The sequence below is a fragment of the Vicia villosa genome, linkage group LG7 (genome assembly GCF_029867415.1).
Source record: "Vicia villosa cultivar HV-30 ecotype Madison, WI linkage group LG7, Vvil1.0, whole genome shotgun sequence".
Classification (NCBI taxonomy): domain Eukaryota; kingdom Viridiplantae; phylum Streptophyta; class Magnoliopsida; order Fabales; family Fabaceae; genus Vicia; species Vicia villosa.
The window spans coordinates 67646650-67674624 of NC_081186.1; the positions used below are offsets into that span (position 1 = coordinate 67646650).

A 27975-nucleotide genomic window follows, 5' to 3' on the forward strand; every position below is an offset into this window, starting at 1 on the left:
TAACTCGTTCATAATCAAATCCTTGTCGTTCATTTCATGACTATCAATGCTCAAGACATTATCATTAGTGATCTGCGTAAAACAAAAATAACTTCCATTATAAAAGCATTCTGAAACATCATAAAGCTCAAACTATCCTCCACTTTAAGATTTACAACATCATTTTATTTATTTATCTAACCTTTTTTTGTTCCCCAGAAAATTATGCACCCATCATTTTATATTCCTCGAAATATCAATGATTTGACGATCCAACATCATGAAGAGTTTAAGGTTTGCAAGAGTGTTTGTCATGAATAGTTTATCTATGATAGATTGCTAGAGTAGAAGATTATTTGGGTATAAGGTTTGTGTTCTTATTTGAGTAGAAAAATATTTATTTGTCTAAGTCTTTTTTTGTCTAACCCTTTTTTTGTTCATATCAGAAACAAATGCAAGCAAAAGCCATAGAGAATTTTTTTTTTTTTGGTTTCGAGAATATCAAAGGATTGAAGATCCAACATATGATCTTCATGGACAATTAATTTTTATTCTAGGTAAACACTATAGTTTGTAAACAAATTATTTTATAAATGTTCTATGTAAACACTATAACGGGATTTGTTATTAAAAAAAACTAATGACCCCTCGATTTTTATAATAGACCGACATAAAAAAGGCGCTACTTTTTGTAAATAATAAAATTGCAAAAGCTGGGGTTTGAACCCATGCCATAATCAACCCTTTACCTCAGTGATTTAAAAACTGAGGTGTTGAGTCGTTACTTTTAATGACACCCTTCGTTACCTCGATTCTTTTCCCGAGGTAAGATGCATTTCGCGTCCGACGTTAGAATCGCTTTTTGTAGTAGTGCTTTTAATTGTTGCATTATTTCATTGATTCACACACTTTAAAAAGAATGTTAAGATACTATATATACTATATATTTTCATATTTTAAAGTCACATCTTCCATTGCAATTTAACATCATATTATTCACTCAAATTTCAAACAAGTGTTTTATTCTTGATATTTCATAAAAAAAATTCTGCATGTATGTTCATAACAGTCCAGAAAATTCATATCATTCTCATAAACACTAGAGCACTATATTGTCATTATAAATTGCTTGTTTGAAGAGAAGATCAATCATGGTGATTGATATATTTTCATCAACTTTATTTACTCAAATAATTTCCAAATTTGGTTGTAATTTATTGTTGTCCAGGATTGTTGGAAACAAGAGAGTAGAAAGGAAATGATTGTTTTCCTGTTATACTTGTTTGGTCTGTTCCTTGCTGTCCATGACTGTTGGAAGCAAGAGAGTTGAGTTTGAGAGGATTGTTCTCATTTCAACTTGGTTGATCATAAGAGGATTGTTCTTAGTGATTATGTTAGTTTTGTATAAGATCTTAATAATAGTAAAATCTCTTTCGTGTTGAAAGGGAACTGGAGTACTCTCGGATTGTGAGAGAAACCAGAATAAAGTAGTAGAACAACTAGATAAGCTCTCGGAGACATCTTAAAAAAATCGATATCCTACCCTAGTAGTTGAGATCCCAAATAAAAACTCACACAAATTAAACATTGAGAAGGTAAAAATTATAGTCTTAAAACTGTACTCCAACATATCAAATATTAATATAATTTTTTATTGAATATTTAAATAAACATTGAGAAGTGAAAACAAAAATAAAAAGAATATAGAAACCAAAAAAACTCTCAATTAGTTAACATTCAAAATTGGAAAATATTTTACGGACATTCTTTTTTGTACAATCGTGTGAAAATTTGTTAATTATGTGAAAAAAATATAGTTATTTCAATTCACAAACAAAATTATGATTAATTCAACTAGATAAATTAATCACATTTTACCACGTGAATTGAACTAGTTATTTGTTCAACTAAATTAACCACATTCTTAGACGTGGTTAATGAGATGTACTTAAGCATGACAAAAAATCCGAATCACCTTGCCCGCTATCTAACGCAAAATTTTTTATTTAACTAACACTTTGTTTGGATGATAAGAGAAAGTAAAAGGAAAGAAAATGAAAAGAAACAATGTTGAAGAAATGAAAATGAATAGAAAATGAAGAGAAAGTGAAGTGATTCTTTTATTGTTTGTTAGGAGTGAAAGTAAGAAGAAAGTGAGAAGAAAGAAAGATTTATTTAAATTCAATGACATAAATACCCTTATATATTAAATATTTTTATTTTAATAATTATATATGAATGTAAAATTTATAAGTAGTTAACAATATTTTCAAAAAAATGTCAACATGTCTTGTAATTTAATTGAATTTGTGAACACTATTTATTTATATTTTTTGTGTTAATGACTATTCATTTGCTTGATAACAATTAAATAAAATAATACAAATATTTTATTTATGTGAAGGGCAAAAATGAAATAATAAAAAATGAGTTTATGGCTGAACTTTCTCTCCACTCGTGAGAGGAAAATATTTTTGTGGCCCCCATGTCTAAAATAATCGTTTCTTTCAAGATTCCATTGCATCCAAAGGGAGGAAAGTTTATTCGAACTTGTGCTTTTTATTCTATAACTTTCTTTTTTGGTGAATTTTTATCTATCCAACTCAAAAAGTTGGGTAAGGTTATCTCATCTATAAAATGCTTTGAAAACAACAAACAATTGTAATATTTAATAAATAATTAAATGTGTTAAAATTAGATGGCATCATATAATTTATTGAATGTACACTACCTAACTTTTTGTGATGGGTAGGGAAGTTGTCTCTTTCTTTCTACTCTCTTAAAACAAATATAGTGTAAGTGCGAGTGTAGGTGTAAAAAAACACATATTTAATTGTGGGGCAGAGATGGTAATATCCGCCCGCACTCACTTCTATTCCCCTGCACCCACTTCCATTTCACTCTGACCTATTAAACATACTTTATTACCCTTAAGGTGTGCATTTGGTTCAAGGATTCAAAAGATATTCCCAGGAATAAGTTATCTGTGAATAAAAATAAGGAAGTTTAATTTTAAGGTATTTTTAAGAAAATGTGTTTGACATATTATTTGATATTCTTAAGAAAATTAGTAGTTATAGTTTTTAATAAATAAATCATGTGAAATTTCATGGAAATAAATATTTCCACCTTCTTATATGAGAACAAAATCATTAAAATTATAAAAGTTATTGGAAATTATTTTATTCATTGAAATCTTTATGTATAGGAATAAATTTTCTTCAACCTCTCAACAAATATGAGGGTAGGGTGGATATTCAATTGTTACTTCGAATGAGTTTGAAAGTGGGGACATGGTGATGTATGAAGGGGGAGGCAGAATTTGTAATGCTTAAACTTGACCTGTCGCACTCGCACCTAATGTGCTAGATGTATATCCCTCTACCTTATTAGCACCGTTAAAAATATGGAAAATGATATCTTTACACCATTTTATTACACCCACACACCGTATTTCTATACACAACACATACCATTTTTATTTTTTAATAATTTTTTTTGCCATTCATGTGCAACATAAATTTTGTTTGTTGGCATATACGGTATAAACCTATGGTGTATACAAATCAAGTGTACACATAGCAAACCTCTAAAAATATATCACAACTATCATAAAAGAATCCTTTGTGAAACTATTTATGCTACCCTAAGCTACAAAAATGAAAATGCAAATTAAAAGTCACAATCAACCCCATTACTTAAGTAATAGGAACATTAAGACATAAAAATAATGTTATTTCTCATAAAAAAAATATGGATCAAAACTATAGTAACAGAACTCAACTAAAAAATATCATCATCATTCAGAACCTGATCTACTATATGAATGTTGTGGCCTAGAAATCCAAGCCCACCACCTCGAAGCCACTCCCTCCCTTTGCCTTTCTTGTTCATCCCTACCACCACCACCACGCCGTTCTCTTTCCCTCCTCCTATCCCTATTCAAAAACCTCATCATCCCTGTCATCTCCGACACAGTACTCCTCAAATCCCTTTCACTCCTCCTCCTCCTCCCACCACAACCACCAAAACCACTCTCCATCTCATCATCAGCGCCGCCACCGTGACTCCGCCTCATCCTTCTTCTCCTTCCGTCACGCGAAGACGAACTGCAACTAATGAGCCTATCAGAAGTTAAGTAAAGCATATCATCTGTTTCAAAATTGCTCCACCGTTGGTGAACCCCGCTATGTGAAGTATAAGAACAAGTAGGGGACAAAACTATACGATGATCTAACCTATGTTCTCCTATAACACTCTCACTCTTTACCTTTCTTGAATGACCACTAAACAAACACCCTTCACTATTCCTCTCTCTCATAAAAGAAACTCGTCGTGAACCTACACTTTCATTTCCATGTCGTGATTCATTGCTATTGCTATTACTATTGCTGTTGTTGATCACATTACTCATAACTCTCCCGCTTTCAACGTCTGACGACAGTTCTTGAGACTGAGAAAGAACGATGTCATTAGGGTCGACTTTATACCGACACAGCGGGCACGTGGAGTGTTCGTCAAGCCACGTGTCCACACATTCCATATGAAAAGCATGTTTGCATTTCGGCAATAATCTTAGTATCTCTTGATCCTCAAACCCTGTGAGACAAACCGCGCATTCGAGTCCTTGTTTTTGTCCTCTCAATGAACCAAACTTGAAAGCCGGTAATAAATCCACAACCGACCGTCCAATCCCGGAGTTCTTCCTCTCTTGCAAATCCGTCTCTCCGTCTTGATTCGCATTGCTGCCAGCAACGCCATTGCAGTGTTTAATATAGAGAAGAAGTAGAAACGTGAGGGAGAATGTTGTTGCTAAAACACCTACGATGGCTCCCGCGCTAGGTTTGAATGAAACTGATTTTGTCACCACTTGATCGGGGTCCGCGGTTGCTGATACTGGCGATTGTAATGACATGTCGACCGCGCCATTATCGTCTTCGAGACTGGGAATTTTTGTATTTTCTTTTGTATCTTGTTCTTCGGCGCTTGCGATTAGAATGAGTGTGGTGGTGACGATGATGATGATGGGGAAGAAGGGAAAAAATGGGACGGTGAATGGGTTGATAGAAGGTGCACCACCCATGTCATGTGCAAAGGGATGCTTTGTTTTCTGTTTTTGGAGTTTGACATCGGAACGTTAAAGAGACAAACAAGGTAGGCGTAGTTGTTGTTTTGAACGAGGATGTCGTGTCTATATTGGGAGATATATTCTATGGTAGCAAATAACTATAGAAATATCAAGTTTATTATAATTATAAATAAATATAACAAAAATAATCAAGGAATTAACTTTACACCACATTCTGAATCAACTCACTCTAGTATTGTTTAGATCATGAATTAATTAAGTGTATATTGATCCTTTGTAGTTAAAATTCTGTCTATATATTTTCATTAGTTAAAAATTCATTTTTTTAAAGTTTAAAAAAAGAAATCATTATTCCTCTAACTACTTAATTATTCTCTAACTAATTACCTTTTCATATTAGTTGTTGTACACATAACTAGTCAGAGACCCGTGTTGTCGCACAGGTACATTATTTATGGTGTAGTATTTTTTGAACGATACGAAAAATGTGAAATAAATAAGTTTGACCAAATTGCATATATAAAATGAAAATTAACCATTTAAAAAAATTTACTAACAAAATAGTAGTAGTATGAAAATTAGGTTCTAAGTTAAAATAATAATCCATAAAAAAAATTAAATACACATGTAAATTTAAAATAAATTACTTAAGATAGTGACCTGTGAGATGAAAAGCTAATTGTCTATATCAATATTGGAAGCTCCTCTACGTTGTTTTTTTAAGACGCAATCATTATATAGTGGGCAATTTGTATTGAAAATCGTCTAACTTTAACGGAAGGACCCGTCCATCCGCACTGGTCCGTTAGTTTTAATTGGTATACCCTCTCCGCACTGGTCCTTTAGGCTTTGTTTGGATTGATGGAATCGGATGGAGCGGAGCGGAACGGAATGGAATAAAATGATATTCCGTTGTTTGGATAATTTAAAAACCGATGGAGCGGAGCGGAAAGGAGTGGTATGGATTCCATTCCATTCCATCACTTACCACCATATTCCTTCCCCTCCGATTTGGGCGGAATGAATAATTTGTCTTATTCCGTTCTAAAATTTTCAAACAGTGGAATGGTACATTCGTTCCGCTCCGTTCCATTCCGCTCCATCCCACTCCGCTCCATTCTATTCCGCTCCGTTCATTTCGTGATATCCAAACATATCCTTAGTTTTAATTGGTATACCCTCTGATAACTATTAAAAGCAACAAAATAACTATCAGATACATTGTTTTATTTAATAAACTTAAAGTATTTTTTTCTTAAAAAGTATTTATATGCACTTGTACTTATAAATTTATTATATAATTTTAATGTACAGATAAATAGTATATTAAAACTTTCATAAATAATTGACCATTGTTAAACATGTAATAAATCATCATTTTAAAATAAATAGAAAACTAAAAAATTCCGATATGAAAAATGAAAAATATTGAAAACATTTTAAATCTCATAAATCTTCATTTTAGATAACTATGAGTTTGCTATCCATCCAATATTAATACTATTGATAACTAGTAGAAGACCCGTGCATCCGCACGGGTAATTCATATCTTAATGTGAATAATATATTACAAACGAAATGAGCACTTATATCTTAATGGTTCTTAGGAATATATTTAAAAATGTTAATGTGAAACATCATCTTTGGAAGTGAAATATTACAAATATCACTGATAACCATAAATATGTATAAATATTTTGTTGAATAAAATAAAAAAGATATTGTGGTGATAGTGGCCCGTAAAATAGTGAGTTTCATTAATAAAATTTAACAGAGTTACTAAAAGTTACACCGGATTTAGTACCTAAGAATTTCATACAAATTTATAAATTTTCAAATACATAACAGGTAAAAACTTAGAAGACAGGTGCGTCCGCACGAATAAGTTCATTCAAATTATAAATTTCAATTGAATTATTTAAATTTTAATTTTTTTTTAAATTTTTAATTACATTATTTAAAGAAACTCTCATATTAAAAATGGTGGTTAGGGGATTTTTACAAATAAAAATGGAAAAGAAAAAATAATATGTTGTTGCTTGGAATTTTTCATAAAAAAGAAAGAATTAGTTGAGCTTTAATGCTAATGAGAAACATTCATTCCCCAAATCTTATATACTCTCAAAGAATGGACATGCTCATTCCAAGGCCACCACTTATCTTCTTACTCGATCCTTCTCATCATTATCATATTATCTAGGAAATTCCAACTATACAAATAATAAACCTTCTCATTTAAAAAAGAAATAATTATTCGGAGACTTTTTTATAATCTCAATTTTCTCGACAAATATCAACTATTTTAAACTACTAAACAATTTTCATAGTACATAGTAGTCACTTATATTTGTCTAAATATATTTATCTCTACTAATATATTTGTAATAAGAAAAATATACATGTTAATACAAAGTAAAATAAATATAAATATAATCATTACAACAGAAATATACAAAAATAGATGTAATAGATTTTATGCATTTGCTAATTCCAGTATTGGCAAATTACTTTTCTTTCTGCATCTATTTATTTATTTTGGATTTTAAATTAGTGTAACAAAAAACTAACTGCAGGTAGGTGTCATCAACTGCATTTATATTGAGTAGAAGCCATACGAAACCCACTGTTGCATTATTATCTGCTTAAACAAAAAGAGTTGTGCACAGCAAAGTTGCATGTAATATTGCAACAAGATTAACCAGCATAGCCTCAGCCCTCAACTATTCTACTTGTTTCAATATATTTGCTTCTTGACTCACACACAGAGATATGTAGCACAAAAAAAGGTGAGCCAACCATAATTTATAGAACATATGGGCTTAAAAATTATCCTAAAAACACTTGAAACACATACTTTACATTTTAGAAGTAAATAAAATGGTAACTCATACATCAAGTTACAACCTTCAAAAACAACCTATTTTCTAACTTTTGTTAATTAGCTAGAAATAAACACAATGCCACACACTGACCAACACAGCAGCCTTCAAAAACAACCTATTTTCTAACTTTTGTTAATTAGCTAGAAATAAACACAATGCCACACACTGACCAATACAGCAGCCTTCAAAAACAACCTATTTTCTAACTTTTGTTAATTAGCTAGAAATAAACACAATGCCACACACTGACCAACACAGTTCTTATTTTAGTGAATCTCCCACTCTCATGGTTGATCCTAGAGGCAAGAGCAATCCATTGAGAAAGTGGAAAAACTGGGTGACAAGGCTAGAAGGATGCTTTCAAAGTTGTGACCAGAAGTTGTTTCCTTTGTTTGGATTCCTGAAGGTTGTTTTCTTTCATTATTCATACATATTGGCAGTTGCGGAAAGAAAGTGTCAGCTGGAGTCATAAAACTTAGTTCTTCAGAAGCTTTACATGTACAAACACGATAAGGCTCAGTATATGTGTTCCTATGTTGTTAATATCGGAAAGCGGCGCGGCGCGGTCAACTCCAAAATGGGAGCGGCACGGTTGCGGGGAGCGGCACGGGCGCTTTTTTTGTGGCGCGGACACTAAAAAATAGACACTTACTAGCCAAAAACATACTACTAAACATACTAAAAAAATATAGTCAAACTTCATAAGTCTTTAAGTAATAAAATACTTCCAAATAAATTATACCATACTTCCAATTCCAAATAAATAATACCATACTTCCAAATCCAAATACCATTAAAAGGTATGTCTTAATCAAAAGTGCAAAACATTGCAACAAACTTTCAAATAGCAATAAAATTCATGAAAATAAACACTTAAGCATCTAAATCTTAAATTAACTAAACATGAAAACTCTAATAAAAGTTCACGAATCATTAAAATCTAAGTCTTCATCATCACTTCCTTCCTCACTAGCATCCTCTTCATCCTCTTCATCCTCTTCACACTCTTCATCCTCTCCAATATATTCTCCATCACCAAATTCATCATCTACTACTACCACTTCCTTTGCTTTTGGCTTAGATCTAGATGAAGAAGGTGGTTGAGGTGGTGGAGGAGCAGCCGCATTCTTTTGCAATGTTGCTTGGCTTCTAGTGTTGATTGCAGGCTCAGCAGCACCACTTGCAATTTCAACATCTAGCCAAGACAAATCCTCACCATCAAACACCATATCATCATCAGGTTCGGGTTGAGCCTCATCTTCACCTCCCAACAACCATAGGTTATGAGTATCAAAATCATCTTCCAAAACCACAGGATCAATCAAATCATCGCTATCAAAGCGCTCTTTCAAATTTTGATTGTACTTGATAAAAACCAAGTCTTGCAACATTTGATGTTCAAGTCTATTTCTCTTCTTGGAGTGAATCTATATTATAATTTTAATGTTAGTTAAAAGAAATAAATATACATACTTAAGTATTAATTTGAATCTATAACTTAATAACAACTACTTACATGCTCAAAAGCACTCCAATTCCGCTCACAACCCGATGAACTACAAGTAAGACTCAATATTTTAATAGCAAGGAGCTGCAAATTTGGTGTTTTTGCTCCATACCTCCTCCACCACTCAGCTGCAATGCAACAATTACTTGCATTAGCATATTTACACAAAAATGCTTATGTAATTAAATTATTGTGAAATAGACATAGTTACTTACCAGGAGCTACATTGGCTCTTTGCCTCACCGCTTCATTCAATCCAAAGTGGCATGTACACATCTTATATTTCGCCAATTCTCCATGAATGTCATCAATAACTTTTTCACTTGCAGAAAGCTTGTTAATGCATGCATAAAGGCCATCCAACAACTTATCGTCGTTCTCAATCATTGGATTGCTATAAAAGTACTTCGGATTAAGATAATACCCAGCTGCATGTAATGGATGATGAAGTTGAATACTCCATCTTCTATCAACAATATCAATGACTTCTTTGGACTTGGCCTCATTGTTGAAGTTTTTTTAATTAACTCCTTGGCTTCCAACATTGCATGATAGATGCTTCCCATTGCCGGCTTCTTCTCATTGTCAACAAGCCTAAGTACTTTTACAAGAGGCCCCATAGCTTTAAGAGCAAACACAATATCCTCCCAAAATGAGACTTGAAGAACAATAGCAGCCGCCTTCTTTCCTTTCACCTCCTTACTTGCATTCAAGTTCAACCATTCTTCAGGAGTGAACATGGGCCTAATTTTTGACTTTAAAGAGTGCAATCTGTGCAAAGTAAGAAAGTTTGTGGCAAACCTTGTGACTCCAGTTCTAACCAATTCACTTTCTAGTTTCTCCCTCATTAAGTTTAAAACCAAAGAATGGTTGTAAATAAAGCCCACGAGAGTCATTCCTTTTTGTATAACCTTCTTGACTCTTGCAATTTTTCCGATATCTTCTAGCATCAAGTCTAGACAATGAGCAGCACATGGAGTCCAAAATATCTTTGGCCTCGATATTTGAAGATGCTTACCAGCCAAGACATAGTTGCTTCCATTATCGGTAACAAGTTGCACAACATTACTTTCACCAATCTCTTCTACAAAGCTATCCAAAAGTTCAAACGACTTTTTTCCAGTTTTCATGTTAGCAGATGCATCAACACTTTTAACAAACATTGTACCTGCCGGAGAATTCACCAAAAAGTTGATCAATATTCTTCCCTTTGTATCAGTCCAACCATCAGACATTATAGAGCAACCATATTTTTCTTGTTCTTTCTTATTACTACTCAACATCTCATGTGTCAATTTCAACTCTTCTTGAAGCATAGGAACTCTCAACTCATAGTAGCTTGAAGGCTTCAAATGTGCACCATACATACCAATTGCTTCAACCATCAATTTGAAACTTTTAGAATTTGCAACATTGAAAGCAATTCCATTCCGATAAAAGAAACGCGCTATGTATTTGCAACAACTCGATCTTGCTTTCTTATCACATGCATCATTCAAGCTTGTTTGCTTTCCTTTTTTCAAAGTTTCCTCGGGTTTTCGATAGTAAATCACATCCAAGGGGCCTTTTACATTCTTCTTGGCAGCCGACATACTTCCCTCTTCAGCTGGCCTTTTTCCCGCTCGAATCCTAGATATCTCTAGCAAGTGCGATGCCTCATCATCATCTTCGTGGACGTCACCTGACATTGATTTCTTTGCAGCCAATTTTTTATCTTCATGCTCTTGCAAAATCAACTTAACGTCTTCCGGAGTTTGAGTGCAAGCTTTCACATTTCCCTTTATTCCTAATTGATGTTGTTTTGCCCTAGAAATACCTCCGGTCGACGTTTCTTTACAAAAGTTACAAGTAACCTTCCTCTTATTATTCAAGTCTTTCAAATGGTTGAATTTCCAGCCAATATCACCGCTTGGTACGTGGATATTAAGTGCAGAAGAACCGACAGATGGAACATCAGATGATGATGGCTGAGTAGTTGGAGGAGTAGTTTCCATGGCTGTTGGAAATAGAAAAACAGAACCATGGATATCAGAAGTCAGAACAGAGCCATGGAAACAGAGAAATAGAAAGATGAGGAAGAAAGAGTAGTGGAAGAAAGAAAGAAATAGAGGGAAGAAAGAGTAGTGGAAGAAAGAAAGAAATAGAGGGAAGAAAGAAAGAAATAGAGGAAAGAAAGAAATAATCATACCTGGAGAGATGAGGAAGTTGACGGAAGATGAGCAGAAGAGGAGAGGGCGACGGTGAGTGTGAGGCCGTGAGTGTGAGAGAGGGCGACGGTGAGTGTGAGAGAGCAAAAGAGCCGTTACGTTAGGAACTTGTCTTTTGGTGAGTGTGAGAGAGGCAGAAAGTAACGTTTAGATTTAGGGTTTTAATATTTAAAAAAAAAAGAAAAAAAAATAACGTCTTAAGCATTTTGGGCCTACCCGACCCGCTCCATGTGAGAAGTGCCCGATACAGCCGCGCTGGCACCGCTTCACCACCCGATATCGCGGCCGATACACCCGCTACACCCAAACGCGCTGGACCGGTCAAGCCTGAAGCGGCTGCCTCGAATTTCCCGCACCGCGCCGCTATAGCGGCCGCGCCAGCCGATATTAACAACACAGATGTGTTCAATCTCCGCCAGAACTAAGTGAACTGATACTTCAATATAAGTAATGAGAGATGTGGCTCCCCCATTGAAGTGAGTTATTATTGAAGTGGACAAATTGACATTTCAACACAATCTGATTTATTATCGATATACAATATCAACCATTGATTTATCTGTAAATGATTGGTATTACTCACTTTAGAGGTGTCAGATCTGGCAATGGAATAAAATAGTTTTTTAAGTGTAAGTGCAACCACTGGTTCTAAATATTTTGTGGTGTTAGATTACACTATAATACCATAAAGTGCAACAACAGTACAAAATGTAAAACATGACATTCAATTGCGAAATCCGAAAAATTCAGTCTCACTTCATCATTGAAGAACCTATAAAGAACTACCTGAGGACAAAAATCAGCTACTAAGACCATTGATGCCCTTTCTTCATGCAGTCAATTTTTGAGACGAACTAAGAGCATTGAAATTCTGGAGATGTAGTGCAGTCAGAAGTCTTTTCCAGGTTTCTCCCGCTCCACCTGTAGTAATCTTCTAGCACCTTGGACTACAGATGAAATATAGACACAAAAACAAATTACTACAAGTATTAACACATAATATCTAGTTTATTAGAACCAAAGATAAACAAATGAGCTTGTGGACATGTTTGTTCTGTGATTACTTGGCTGGGGTCCAAGAACTGGTTGTAAAAATATTTTCTTGGCCTGGAGTAAATTTATGAAGTCCTAGTTCCTTTTTCATTATAACCTCGTGCAGACATTTCAAATTCACCACTAAATAAACGTGAGCAATGTGATTGAGAATATCCTGCAAAATTGACAGTCAGGTAACAATCCAAATTTAAAGATGCTGCATAAAAGCAGCAGAAAAATTGCTTATGATGACAGGGATGTAGATAAAGATTCCATCATTAGTCCATTTGAATCATTAGCTACTGCAAGTTCTGAATCAACTTCAAGATACCTTCAGGCCTTAGGACATGGCTCTAAACCTCTGGCAGATTTCTCCTTTCCTCCACTTCCCATAACTTCCAGCAATGGCCAGCAAAGGTCCAAACATGAGTTTGAAGGTTCATCAAGCAATACTATGGCAGCACGTCTGAGTCGGCATGAATACATAAATATATCTTTTATTAACTCTACAAATTTCTGGTCTATAGCAGGTCATGAACCTGTACAAACATTGACAAGCATTGTAGTTTAGGGTCTACAGCAGGAAATTTTGATCTTTAGACTGAGTAGCTTACCTGAACACATCTAGAAATAATGTCTGCGAAATTTGACAACAATTCAGACTTCTACTTCCAAGAAAAAATATGGGTTGCTCTAAAAAACTATATTTCTTGACCAAATTGAGACCTCCAGAAATTCTTAACAAATTGAGACCTCCAAAAATTCTTCTATGAGATTCTTCAAAAACGTCACTTCAACTGCATTTGAAGGATTTGAATGCTGCCTTCCTTTCACAAGTTCCTTCTTTAACATTCTTTTCCATTTCTTGACCAACTCTGGATTAAGACAAAGCTCCATCTGCATGGATGAAGACCATCGACCAAGAATGCATTTAGCATTAACATTATTTTCCTGTTATCAAAACAAATAATTAAAATAAATACCAAGAGAAAAGAATCACCAAGCTGCTATTCTTAGTATCCCAAAATTAATATACAAGCTTTGTACTGCACCTCTTTTTCCATTATTTTCAACACTGCAAAAGGGTTTCACAAGAATTATAGAGAAATATTGTAAGAATATAAACACAAATCAAAGTTACAAGCATTCATCTAGATTAATCGAACTTGTTCTGTACCGATGTATAACAACAACAACAGCATGCCTTCATCCATGTCTCAGTACAACACAACAACTACTTCCTCTTCCTTGTTTCTCTAATCCGAATCGAAAATCAACAAACATCCACCATATCAATCCTTTGTCTTCTCTCAACTTTTCCGGTCACAGATACTTCCTCCAACCACTGTGTTTCAACAATCATCACCGGCTCACTCTTGGTTCACACAACAATGACACCAAACCGCGGTTTGAATCGGAGAAGGGGAAAATTGGAGATTTAGGGTTTGAAGAAGAGAAGCGGAGATGAGGGAGAAAGGAGATGACCGTGATTTTAGGGTTTGAATGGTGAAGGAGGAGAGATAGCGGGGGTAGAAGAAAGAGAGAGAACGTGATATTGACAAGGGGAGAGAAAGAGAAATGTGGGAAATGGAAAGATTTTTGGGTTTTGAATGGTTGGAGGGAAAAACCCAATGGTTAATAGGTATATTGAGAAATAATGAAAAGGAATATGAAAAGAGAGTGCCATTTGGAGGAATGGGGATATGTGATTGGTGAGAATAAAACTTTGATTTAGTAAATTACAATAAAGGGCTTTTGTAAGAGTAATTATTATTTTTATTAAGGGTAATTTTGGGTGTTTGGTGGTATGTTTTATTATTAGTTAGGTAGTTGATACTTGAATTGATATCCATATTTTAAAACATTAATGAAACAGGGATGTTTAATACAATTTGAATGATACTGGAAATGTTGAATATAATTAGAAAAATTGGTTTGAAGGTCCATATTATACTTTGAAAAAGTAGTGATGTCCAGGTGTTTATGCAAGTGATAGTTCAAAAGAGGGAATTGAGTTTGATTATTAAAAAATGTTGCTGGTGAAGAATGATTGATAGAAAACTTAAACCATACTTTAGGAGACCATTCTTTACTAAGCAGTGCACAAAGTTTAAAACAATTGTTGATAGGAAACTCAAATAGTGCAGTAATATTATGCTTGAATAGTAATATTATGCTTGAAATATTATGCAGGAACAAAAGAGATGATAGTCATGGTAATAAATAATTTAGGAGATATATTACTTAGAGACAATTAAATTTGTCTTAAGAAGACAAGCATGTTTCAAAATAGTAGTTGATATGTCACAGTTACAAAGAATGGTCAATTAAACCTTAAAAAAAATGATGGATAAACATGTTTAATAAAGTAGTCACAGAACTTGTTGATATGTCATTCTTTATCCGATTTCAATGTTCCATTGAAAGAGATTTTGTTCACTCCTTTTTGAAGTGCTTGACTTTCGTTGCCGACTGTTTTGGAGTTAGGAAATCAACTTCAGTGACCTCTTCAAGCCATAATGTATTGGCATATCACTTGGCAGGTGTATTGGTCGAGCTTGTGGAGGGGCTCCAATTTGTTCTACAGCAGTGGTTGGCTGAGCCGACATGGTCATGTATGAAGAAATGCTTTGCTGCATTGAGTAACAAAGAAAGAGATGTCCTAAATCAAAGTGATAATTGAGAAGAGAAAGTTGTATGGTTTAATACTAATGAAGGAGACAAATGTAGAAAGCAATCATACATAATCCCATACAAATAAAGGAAAGAAATGTCACACAGAATTGAGAGAATGATAATATTGTAGAAAATGTTCACTATAATTAACAAAATTTATGGAAAATAGAAATAGCTCAGAGAGATAACTATTGCAACATCTGCCATATCAGTAAGCAAATATTTACTCTATTTTTATGTTTTCTCTGAAAGAGAGTTGTGGCAGATTCAGAGAGATGATAAAATACCTTTTATTTTTATAGGTTCTTTAGCCTTAGTGGCAACTGGTGCCTTGGTTGGGACATCAGGAAGGTTTAATTTTTCATCAATATCTTCCAAAATAGTGGTAGGAACTTTGGGAAGATCATCGACAGCAAGCTGATGAAAATAATGTGAATTCATTCAATTGTCATGCAATAAGAATTTAAAGGGAAATGATGCATCTATTGCATATTCATGCTTCTGTGAACTTGACTAACCAACATTTTTCTATTTAGCATGACTTAAGTGTTTTCTATTGTGCTAACGACATTGCTATTAGCCTTGACACGGGATACACCGAGTAGATTTTGTACCCTTTGATATAATTTTGCTCCAGATCCTTTCAACTGAAAATATGTTTTCTCTTATCCATCACTAACCTCTTTCACTCCTAATTTTTCCTAATCACATTAAAAAAAATAATTAACAATTGAAAATGCATTAATTCATTAATATTTAACACATGCTTTTATGTCACTCACAGTTGGTTTGAGAAGCAGGGCTCTGTTCGTAGAAGGAGACTTGACGGACCTAGCATTTTGAGCTCCACGATCCTGCAGCGACTAAACACTTAATCAGTACACATAATTAAATGAATTCAAATAAAGTTATTAAATAGAACGCAAACAGTGAGTAAAGCGATAGCATAGGAAATATTTACCAACCTTTTGTTCTAATTGTTTATTATCTGAAAGCCATGCTTGAGCAGTAAGATGCTCTATTTGATCTCTGGCAGAAATCCTCGTAAGCATACAAAATACATGTACCAAAATCAAAATTAAAAAGAGAGAGCTGGAAAAATGAGCAGAAGTAGCTTACAGTGGTGGTTGCGGTTTCGGTTGCCATTGCGGAATTGAAAATGAACTCAATTAACCATACAGTCTTCATCCAAGCTAAGCCCCTATTTTATATAGTGATCATGGAAGCAAAGCAACAAAGAAAAAGCCAATAAATATAGTGAACTTTCTAGTAAGTGTAGATCTCCTCAATCTCATCCATGAATATGATGGAAGGTTAAACAAAGTGATAGAAACAGTAAAAATCAATTATGAGTAGGTGTAATTAGAATGAAAACCAGTTTGACGCAATAAAAGTTCTTCCTACCTGATGATCGCGAGCTCTTCCAAACATTTCCCTAATCAGTCTTGAACTTGTTTGGGGTTCTAAAATCAAAAAGTCAATTGTAATATATTTCCTATTACCTTTGGCAATTTTTGAAGAGCCCTTGTATCACTGACCATCCATAATCATGTTACAAAATTCATGTACATAATTCATCTATAAAATGCAATATAATTCATATATAAACATATATCCCTGGTAAAACATCTATAACATTCAGTATGTTTCCTTCATGATGAAATGCATAGATATATTTACAAATGCAATGTTATGACAGACTCTGACATATATCCTGTGTATTAGTACCTGTCGAATGGGAAGGGTCATACCAGATGTGTTCACCAATGACTGGAAAAAAAATGCTCCACCATGAGCCTACAACAAAGCCCGAAGATGAAGAAACGGAAATTTAAATTTTGATTCAACAATAAGTAGACGCAAATTTACTAAAAAAAGACAAAGTTTTTAAAGAAACTTGAATAACAATTTTGACAGAATCACACAGTGCAACTATAATTTTTGGACCATATTAAAAATTCATTTATATGACTTTCACAAGAACTGGAATTTGGAAAGTATTGAAATGAAATGAAAACAACTTTGGATTTACTTTTGAATACAAACATAGAAAGATGATGATTAAAGCAGAAGATACCAACGGAACTACTGCGGCATCCGCAATTTCCAGATTAGTAATTTTAGGAACTACAAACAAAGAAATAAACTAAAATCACATTAGCCAAATCTAGGTATAAAATAATTGGCCTTTGGTTAAACATGATAATAATACATTGATTTAATTGTGGTTTAAATAAATACTGTTTGGAAGAATAAAACAATGTACCAAGAAGAGGTTGTAGTAAATTAGAATCAAAGAAAAAATACATTGAACCAAAAGAAGAAATCTACTTAAAGCAAAATGGAGAAAATAAATGGGATACTTGTGCTTTTGTTCCTCTGCTAAAACCAAATGGTTGCAGACATGCAGTTAAATACCAAAAAGGATAGAGAATAATCTTCACCGTCCTTCTCCCACAAAACTTTCAGAACCTTCTCTTCATTAGCTTTACCACCACCGGATTTACCTGAACAATGCGAATGCAAAATTAGAAGACTACTCCATATGGTGAGAAATATATAAAAACATCAAAAACCTAAAAGGTATAGCAAGAACACATAATAGCTTACCATAACAGCCAAATGCTCCAGCCTAATCTATTTAACACCCTGATTGGAACATCACCAACATAGAAACTGCAAGCAAATCAAGCATAGGTTAAGCAATATTGGAACATCGCCCTGTAAATCCATAGTGATATCAATTAATAACAATACAAATTTTTCGCGGATCTAACGCTTAAGAAGGCGCAAATATAATGCTTCTTGTGTATATCTGCAATCAGATTTATCGAAATCAAAACAAAAGGAAAACGAAAACGAAAAAACAGTAAGCGAAATTCAAGAGAGAATCAGCAACATACATGTGGTGTGATTTGCAAAAAACTGAGATCCAAGAGAACAAAGATTTTCAGCTTTGGTGGATAAAACTGATTCATCTTCTGTGCTTCAACTGTTTGGACGGCGGGGAGGCGTGTTCTGGGTTTTGCTTGTTCAGTCACTTTTAGGGTTTGAGAAGAGGGAATGATAATTTGAATCGTGAAGAGAGAGGAAAGGTGAGGAGGGAAATGTTAAAGCAACTACACAATTGTAAAAGTAGACGAATGAGTAGACAACACATGGCAAGTGCAAATATTCAATTTGTTAATTACTTCACTAACCTTTTGCAAGGGTAAAGTTTATTTTGCATAAGGTTAAAATTGGGAGTTTGGTCAATTTTATAATATTGGGTAGATAGTAGAAGTAAAATATTTGATAAATTCTACTAGAGATAAGTCGGTTAGATCACAAGGCTACTTTTGGTATGAATATGTGTAAAAGACCATCAAATTCTTCTTAGATGGTTCATTTATGTACAATCTTGTAGACTCAGCCTTCGTAAGCCCAATTGATAAGCCATAAAGGCATATGTCTCTATGTTTGTCTGATGTCACTCAACAGGGATCAAATTTCTTGTTTTCTTGTCTGGGTTCGATGATTTATGGCTTTTAATACGTCTTTAACAACTATGTCTGCATAGAGATGTTCCAGTCATCAAATGGGATTTGTCTGTCTTAAGCTTACATGCTTGCCTTGGCCCAAAGACCCATCTGCGTTTGGGTTCTCACGAGACCATATTACTATATGCCCAAATTCATACCCGGTCTAAGATGAGATCGAAAAGTATAAAATTTCTCAAGCATAAGGCCTAGAGGGGGCAAATTAAGTGCTTTAAGGGGAGAGACCAAAATGTACACAGTCCCTCAAGCATGGGCGCCAATGTGTTTTAGGGGAAAGTCCATAATGGGCACGGTCTATCTAGCATGAGGCCCAAAGAGGCGAGGTTCTTTAAGGGGAGAGACTGGAATGTACATAGTCCCTCAAGCATGAGGCCCAAAGAGGCAAAGTGCTTTATGGGGAGAGACTGAGACTTACACCATCAGTCCCTAAAAACTCAAAAAAATATCAAGACGTCACGAGAGTATCGACTTACACCATTAGTCCCTCATGTCTGGGGCTCAAAAGGGCAAGATGTCCTTTATGAGGGGAAGGAACCATGATGTTTAATAGTTTTGGTTTATAGGTATGGGCATCATCATCATCATCGTCGAGAAGTCGCGAGATATTCCATAGAGGTTTTTCTTTCTGACTATTGGCCTACCTATTTTTTTTATTAAGGGCTTAGTTTTATGCAGCATTTACTGCCTTGGGACTAACACAGAAATTGGGTCATCATTACCTCTATGTCCCTAGGCTAATAGTCTTAAATGATGTCGCTTTTTTTTCCTGCCACTTACGGCCTTAAATAAGCATTATTTTTCCTTATTTCAACACGGTTCGAGTTTTGTCTTTTCTCAGCATCCTCATGTGCTTCCTATTAACTTCTTTTCGCATTTCTTATTCGTCATTTGCTAACTGTCGTAGGTAAAATATCATTTTTTTTCTTATCTTATTTGTATTCATGGTTTTTATTCGTGAGTGTGACGAGTTTGAGAGAGTTATGGAACCCTAAACCATTTCAGAGATGTTTGATTTATGGAATCGATGCCTAAAAGCTTTCGAATACATGATAGAGGAAGTGGATTAGAAGTTAGTGGGGAGAGAGAAAGAGAGGGGATAGAGAGATATTAGGTTCTTTTGAGAAAGACACTGATTTAATGTCTTCTTATTAAGGTTCTATTGAATTTACCATGGGTCTTTCTAACACTCTCCCTGTCTCTTTTTTTAAATAAGTCCTGAGTTTGAACTCCATCTGCCTAGAAGCTGATTGGATAGAAGCATTACGAATGGGCTTGGGCTTATCGAACACTGAAACTGAAGCCAATGTTATATTGGAGCCATATGTTCAATGTGAAAGGGTCTCTTTGTGGAAACCTTCTGGGGTAGAAAAAAGAATTTTTTTATTTCTATACCACACGGTTCGAGTTTTGTCTTTTCTCAGCATCCTCATGTGCTTCCTATTAACTTCTTTTCACATTTCTTATTCATCATTTGCTAATTGTCGCATGTAAAATATTGATTTTTTCTTATTTTATTTGTATTCATGGTTTTTATTCGTGAGTGTGGTGAGTTTGAGTTATAGAGCCCTAAACCATTTCGAAGATGTTTGATTTATGGAATCGATGCCTAAAAGCTTCCGAATAGATGACAGAGGAAGTGGATTAAAAGTTTGTGAGGAGAGAGAAAAATAGGGGATAGAGAGATGTTAGGTTCTTTTGAGAATGAAACTGATTTAATGTCTTCTTATTAAGGTTATATTGAATTTACCATAGAGCTTTCTACCACTCTCCTGGTCTCTTTTTCTAAATAAGTCCTAAGTTTGAACTTCATCTTCCTAGAAGTTGATTGGATAGAAACATTAAGAATGGGCTTGGGCTTATCCAACACTGAAACTAAAGCCAATGTTATATTTGAGTCATGTGTTCAATGTGAAAGGGTCTCTTTGTGGAAACCTTCTGGGGCAGAAAAAGTTTTTATTTTATTTCTATACCAGAGTTTTTTAATATTTTGGGGTCGGCATCCCCTTCACCATCTTTGAGTTCTACGTCTTCAACGTGCTAAACTCACCCTCTCTTTGCTACATCGTAAAAGTTGGGCGTTCATCTGAGGATTCCACCGTTGGGACATTTTTTTTATGAAATAAAATGAGTCTCTCAGGGTGGACGGGTATCATTAAGCGTCATCCTAGGGTGAGCTTTTCTTTCTCCATATACCTCTAACTACAAAATTTGAAGAATCACTACTATAAAAACACATTTAATCTCGGCCGCGATAGGGATTTAACCTTGGTTACACATGTGAGGTAACGAAGGGCGTCATGAAAACTTGCCACATTACCTCTTGGTTTTGGAATGACCGATGGGTAAAGTGTTCTTCACATGGGTTTGATCCCTAACAACTGCATTTTTATTATTTTCAGAACTAGATAACTCCACTACTACAAAAAACACATCTAACATCGGACACAAAATGTGTTTGACCTCGTCTACGGAAGCGAGATAACGAAGGGCATCATGAAAAGTGACCCCTTATCACCTCGGTTATTAAAGCCCCGAGGGTTGAAGTTAGCTGCACGTGGGTTCGATTCCCAACATCAACATTTTATTATTTTTAGAACTGGCTGGAGAACAACAACACGAACAACAGTAATGGAGAACAATATCAACAACAACAACAAAATTAACAAGAACAAGAATAACATCAATGACACAATTCATTAGAAACCAAACAACATACAATGTACACATCATTACATCAAATTATGCGTAAGAAGGAGTGGAAGGAATATCAAAGAAGGGAAAAAGAAATTTGAAAAGACAAAAAGATGTAATCATTCAACAGCTCAAGGTAGCTAGTCTACCAGAAGATCTTTCCAACTTCCAAGATAAGAAAACATGGTGAATTAAAGAAGCAATAATTAGAAGGAAACTTGACATGCATGAAATCTTTTGACTTTTAGACTTTCAAAGATCATAGAATCAGAAAAATTAATATAAAAGCGAAAGAACTTCATCCAGAGAAGAGGAAGAATTAAAATGAGTAATTTTGCTGAAACTTTATCCAAAGAAATCAAAGAAGAGGAAGAACCAAAACAAAAACAGAGTACTTCATCCTATGCTGAGAGAATAGAAGCTGTTGTGGATGTAGAGGTCCAAGTTGTTGAAAGAGACCCTGCTACAGAACCTTTGAAACCCATGAGAGCTCTCAAGAAGAGGAGATCAAGAAAAAGAAAGGTGAAAAGGCCAGTCATCATTGATTCTGATGATAATGATGAAGCAGATTATACTTGGTCAAACTTTCTCTCATCCAGAGGATTTAGATATGATTAATAAAAAATGTCCTTTTGTAATTTTATTTAATAAAAGTTTTATTTTATGGTTTCTTATTTGTCAACTTAAGGTTACAACTAATTAAGGAGTTTCATTCTATGGTTTCATATACACTAATCTATCAGCTTTCATCTTATAGTTATATGCTACTAAATATGAATAAAACCAAAACAAAAATAAAGGAAATGCTTCATACATAAAAATTATAACTTATAGTAAATTATCTTGTTGTATTTCCTATATTCAATGATTCTTGAGGCAGTTTGTACGTTAACCATCCAAAACACCAAAACCTAAAACAACCCAAAGTAATGCTTCTCAACAACAAAAACAACAAGAACAAAAGTAATGGAGAAAAACAACAACAACAAGAACAATAATAACATACCGGTGAGAGAGTTTTTTCGTTTGCTATGACTCCTTGGAGAAGAAGTGTTCTTTCATTGGTTGGAGAATTAGTGTTCTTTCGTTAGGGCTCGAAAATTGATCTAGGTAGACACTTAGGGAATTAAAAATATAAAGAGTATTTATCTCGGTTAATCTAAAAAATCGAGGTAACATAGGTGACGTAAAATCTACAAAAATTAAAGGCGCCTTTTGGGTTGCAAAAAGAATAAAAAATTAGGGAGTTTTATCTCGGTTTTACAGAAAACCGAGGTAAAATATCCGTAGTAAAATCTAAAAAAGATGAAGGGGCCTTTTTGATTCCATATAAAACATTAAATAAAAGAAGCTGAGAATCGAACCTCAAATTCTGAGCATATACTTATGTCGGTTTTATTTAAATATGAGGAAGCTGATTTATAATTATTATTTTTTAAATAAAATAAGGCGCTCTGGTCACATGTACCCGCGGGTTTTTATTGTATATGGTGAAAGCTTTGTCATAACAAACATTATTTGTTGTAGTGCTCACCCCATATTTCCTCCCGATTATTTGAGAAACTGAGGTAATAGAGAAGCATTATTACTTCAGTTTATAGTAATTACCGAGGGTGAAACGTTGTTATTTAATTTTTATTTTTCTATATTTTGGTTTGACAACTGCAAAGCATGACCAAGAAAGATAAAGAATCTTTCAAGGAGCATGTTCAACGTTGGAGAGAGCTAGATGCTCAAGTTGAGCCACCCCTGGCTGAATGAGAGCTGGTTGATTGATTCATAGATACCTTGCAATCTCCCTTCTATGATAAAATGATTGGAAATGTATTGTCTAGATTCTCCGAGTTGGTCATTATCAGAGAAAGAACTGAGCATGGGTTAAAGTGAAAATTAAAATAAATAGAGGGGAGGAAGGAGTTAAAAACAAGTGTTAGTGAGGGAGGAACTATAATTATAATGAAATTTACCCTAATGATATAAATTAGGAACATAACTTAAGTTTGGGATCTTTTTCATCAGTACGTAGGAACATAATGGGAGAATAGAGGAAAAGGCTAAATAAAATGCAAGAGAAGGCTTAGAGCTTGAAAGGGATTAGAGATTCAAAAATCAGAATTCGCACTGCTGCAAGAATAACCATGTAATGGGGAGAAGTACTTCTCTAATGGGTATCTGCATGAGGGGTAGAATGAGAAATCCTTAACCTCCAATAAAATTGTTGGTTTTTTAATTGAAATTCTGAAATTGATGGTTGTTGTGTTGATATATGTTATTTTGATGATTACTTTCGTGTGCCAATTTGTGTATGAAATTCTGTTTTGGAACAATTAATTGTGTATAAAATGTAATATAATCAATTTTATGAAATTTTTAACAGATGGTGAATAGGTGAAAATATGTTGATAATGTTGTGTTGAACGATTAAAAGTTATGACAAGTATGGGTTGTTGTGTGAGCATGATAGTTGATGATGTTCTTATGATGTTGATGATGATCATGATGTCGTTGTATTATTATGTTGATTGTTATTGGTGATGTTGCTTAATTGAATGTATTGTGATAACATGAGTAAATGATGAGAATTACATGTATTATTGATGTTATGTTGACGATGATGTTATGATGAGAATGTTTGTGAGTTACGAATATGATATGATGTATTGAGCATGTTGAGTATGAATGTTATGTTGTTCTGTTGTACATATATGGTTCTTGTATTGTAATCTAGATAGGGGATTATGGGAGGGTCAGAGAGGGATCCTAACACATTGATATTGATAATATAATCATGCATCATTCGAGTTATGTCAAGAGGCATGTTCGCTAGTTCAGAGAGGGTACTAGTGGTTTGTCCCAAGCTCAAATAGGGGGCTTAAAGCTCAGAAAGGGGACTCATGGGTTTAGAGAGAGGACCCGGTTCCTGAGAACAAAAATGTTGAGTTGGTACCTTATGCATATACATTGAGTGGCATACTTGAGTTGCATTGCATAAATGAGTTGCATGCGTAATTGTAATTGTCTATGATGTTTATGTGGGTGTGAGAATATTATTGTTGCATGATGTTATGTGATTGCTTGTTGAATGTGTAGATGTTTGAATTCTACCTTGCAGCTTATGCCTTTTTAATTATTGATGTGAATTCTCACCTCCTTTGCTTTGATATTGTCCCCCATAGAATTCTTGCAGATAATCAGGATTAGGCGTTGTTGCTGTGAGTGGAAGATTAAACTCCCTGGAGTTTATTTCCATTTAGTGCGTTATTTCTGTAGTAGTTATGCTCTAATTCATGTAGCATCGGGGTTGGGGACACTTTATTTATGTTTTGAAGTAATTTTACGAAATTCATTTTAATTTAAGTATTTGATTGAGACTATTCAATTGTGTCGCATGTTAATTGTTGATTTTCAATGTGATGATACCCTAAGTGAAAGTGACCTTGCGATGACAAGTGTTGTATGCTTTATGTTTTCCACTGTATGTTTTCTAAATTCTTATGTTGTGCTTGAATGATTATCGTTAGTGACACCTTAAATTATTGATTAATTCTTTATTTATAAGTTTCGGGGTTTCGGGTGTTACAAGTGACATCCTAAAGGTGTATATGTGATCCATACTTGATATATTTTATAATTTGACATGTGGAGAATTTAGGGTGTTACAGTTATCATGATCTTGATTCATCACAAACAACATAACAAGATTAAACAACTCACTCTCTCTAATTCACTCAAAACAACAAAAAATTGTACAAGAACAAGATGCAACAAAAAAGTGAATCTAACATTGATTACACTTAAGAGGTTGTTCTAGTGAAGAAAAGAAAGATTCATGGTCATTAGTAAATACACACCAAGAAGAGAAGACAAATTCACTCTTTGTCTCTATGGGTTTCATCCATATGTGTCACTTTCTTATTGCTTTCACCAAAGAAACAAATATTTAAATCAAGGATGAAAAATGGGTCTTATGAAGCTTTGATTCACATCAAGAAGAAATTCTAATTCAAATCAATTTGAGCAAAGCCTAAATACTGCTTCATGGAGACAGCTGATTCGAATCAACTTTTACACTTGATTTGGATCACACGAGGTTGTGATTCGAATCATGTTCATTTTATGATTCGAATCAAATGGTCCAAAGGTAGTTCCCAATTTTCATAAGGCTTCTGATTCGAATAATGTTTTATGCTTGATTTGAATGAAATAACTCAACATCCATATTTAAGAGATCTAACTTGTGATTCAAGCTACGCCTGATAAAATGATAAAATAGCAACTTGCTAGGCTAAAAAAGAAACAATATCATGGATCAAACACTCTTAGTTAATCAAGAAAAAAGGGTTCTTAGTGGTACAACTACACAATAACTTAAGCAATTATAAAATAATTGAAATACAAATAAAGTACAAGCACACAAATATTAAATGAGAATCAAATTACAAATATGCAAATATACTAAAACAACCGCATTCAAATTGATAAAAACATCAAAACAAATAAGCGATACCATACAATACCGTGACTGTACTTTCACTTCGGTTACAAAACCCTAAGTTTTATGGGCACATACTTAGGCTACAATAAGATAAAAATGGATCTTGTGGACGTGCTCAAGACAACGTTCAAGTCCAAGCATGGCAATTACTACTATATTGTCATGTCTTTTGGACTAGAGAACACATTCACCACTTACCAAATATTAATGGATATCATATTCTCAAAATAGATAGGGTGAAACTTGAAAATCTACATCAATGATATGATTGTGAAGACTTAAGATGGGAACGATATGCTACACACCAAGAAGACATCCTAGAATAAGCTGGGAGGATATAACATACACTTAAACCCCCAAAGTGTTCATTTGGCGTGCGAACGTGTTAGTTCCAGGGATTTATGGTAACTATGAGAGGAATAAAGGCAAACCCAAAAAAGAGTCAAGCTATCATCAACAACTAACAAGACACTTAGCCACCCTAACACATTTTCTTTCTTGTGCAAATGACATGATATTTCACCTCTTTGCTACTTTGAAGAAGAAGGAGAAATTAGAATGTACAAATGAGTGCAAGAAGGTGTTTTTCAATCTGCCACCCATATTGACACGCTAGAGGAGGGCACACCCTTTTATCTATATCTGTTTATTACTAACCAGACAGGTGATGAGCTTTGTGCTCATCCAAGAGAAAACAAAGTTGAGCACATTGTCTACTTCATGAGCAAGGTGTTCAAAAGTGCCAAGACCAGGTAGCAGAAGATCGAGATACTTGTCTTGGCAGTCGTGATAACTGCAATGAGGCTAAAACAATACTTCCAAGGGCATCATGTCATAATGAAAACCAACTACCCATCCGCAAGTTTTGAAGAAGCTAGATCTTGTAGGAAGGATGATGTCTTGGAAAGTGGAGTTATCTAAGTACAATATCCAACATATACCCAGAAAGAGCATCAAATTGCAAGTGTTAGCGGATTTTCTGATGGAGTTCAGTTTGCCGAGAGGCGATAAGACTACCCTACATACCTATTTAGGTTTGGAAGATGCTTGAAGTTAAAAGCATTGTGTGGCTTACCAAACTCTTTAACGAAATTATAAAGTCAAAACAAATGTCAGATGAATGAAAAAGAAACACGTAGTTTCAATTTATAACAACAAGAGAGATTTTCAGACTTGGTGAATTATAAATGAATTAAACTTATAAGTCATACCATCTAATAATAATTAAAAGTGATTAAACGAAGACTAAAATAAAGAGACTCAAATTACCCTGATAATTTTTTGTGACTCTAGAGGCTAATATATCAACATGCAGGAATTCGCCTTCATAAAAGAATTCAAAGTCAATATTATTCCTCCAAAGTTTCCCGTTATTAAGAAGTCCTTTGGAGTCCTCCATCTATTGGTTGGCTCAAATGCAACTGCGACGATTCCTTTATTCCCGACATTTCCAACGCGGGTTGTGGGGGTATTTTTCGCAATCACAGAGGGGATTTCAAGCTCGCTTTCGCTGAGCCTATTCGGTACATCTCTTCTCTTCATGCTGAATTTGGAGCGGTCATCCGTGCCATGAAGATTGCCATTGATAAAGGTTGGAATAAGCCTTGGGTTGAAACCGACTCTAGCATGGTGGTCAAATCTTTCTCCACCCATAATCTTGTTTCTTTTGTTTATAGGGTTCGTTGGCGCTTTTGCGTTCTTCACCCTAATTTCTCTCATCTAACTTTCACTCACATCTATAGAGAAGGTAATACTTGTGGTGATTTTTGGCGAATTTCGCACTTGGCATTGGTTCTACCGTTACTTTTGATTCCATCCCGTTGGGAATTAGGAATGATTTTGTAAAGAATAGGTTAGGCATACCTTTCTTTAGAT

General features: G+C 34.4%; 3 protein-coding genes and 1 long non-coding RNA gene across 7 annotated transcripts; all 4 read right to left on the reverse strand.

Moving 5' to 3' along the window:
* Positions 1-3652: 3652 nt before the first annotated feature.
* Positions 3653-5076, reverse strand: LOC131617346 (RING-H2 finger protein ATL43-like). Its single transcript, XM_058888654.1, has one exon. It carries the CDS (start codon positions 5060-5062, stop codon positions 3779-3781), a length of 1284 nt encoding a protein of 427 aa, XP_058744637.1. The 5' UTR covers positions 5063-5076; the 3' UTR covers positions 3653-3778.
* A 3797-nt stretch (positions 5077-8873) lies between these two features.
* Positions 8874-9844, reverse strand: LOC131619258 (uncharacterized). The gene is made up of 3 exons (XM_058890373.1): positions 9673-9844; positions 9467-9585; positions 8874-9377 (listed from the first exon to the last, which is right to left on the reverse strand). The coding sequence occupies exons 1-3, from the start codon at positions 9842-9844 to the stop codon at positions 8874-8876; spliced, it is 795 nt and encodes a 264-aa protein (XP_058746356.1).
* Positions 9841-11451, reverse strand: LOC131619259 (uncharacterized). Its single transcript, XM_058890374.1, has one exon. It carries the CDS (start codon positions 11449-11451, stop codon positions 9841-9843), a length of 1611 nt encoding a protein of 536 aa, XP_058746357.1.
* Positions 11452-14982: 3531 nt separating this feature from the next.
* LOC131617347 (uncharacterized) lies at positions 14983-17098 on the reverse strand. Of its 4 annotated transcripts, none has more exons than XR_009288558.1 (5): positions 16780-17098; positions 16495-16576; positions 16341-16404; positions 15663-16229; positions 14983-15332 (listed from the first exon to the last, which is right to left on the reverse strand). It is a non-coding gene; the product is annotated as an uncharacterized LOC131617347 (long non-coding RNA). The 4 variants fall into 4 exon arrangements; XR_009288556.1 differs by having other exon boundaries at positions 15663-16238; XR_009288557.1 differs by having other exon boundaries at positions 15663-15792; positions 15894-16576.
* Positions 17099-27975: the final 10877 nt, after the last annotated feature.

Excerpts from the sequence above, each read along its gene's own strand:
- LOC131617346 (XM_058888654.1), bottom strand. The coding sequence starts at position 5,062 with ATGGGTGGTGCACCTTCTATCAACCCATTCACCGTCCCATTTTTTCCC.
- LOC131619258 (XM_058890373.1), bottom strand. The coding sequence starts at position 9,844 with ATGATTGAGAACGACGATAAGTTGTTGGATGGCCTTTATGCATGCATT. Across the intron at positions 9,586-9,672 it reads AAGAGCCAATGTAGCTCCTG|CTGAGTGGTGGAGGAGGTAT; the intron begins GTAAGTAACTAT and ends GTTGCATTGCAG. Across the intron at positions 9,378-9,466 it reads ATTGGAGTGCTTTTGAGCAT|ATTCACTCCAAGAAGAGAAA; the intron begins GTAAGTAGTTGT and ends ATTATAATATAG.
- LOC131619259 (XM_058890374.1), bottom strand. The coding sequence starts at position 11,451 with ATGGAAACTACTCCTCCAACTACTCAGCCATCATCATCTGATGTTCCA.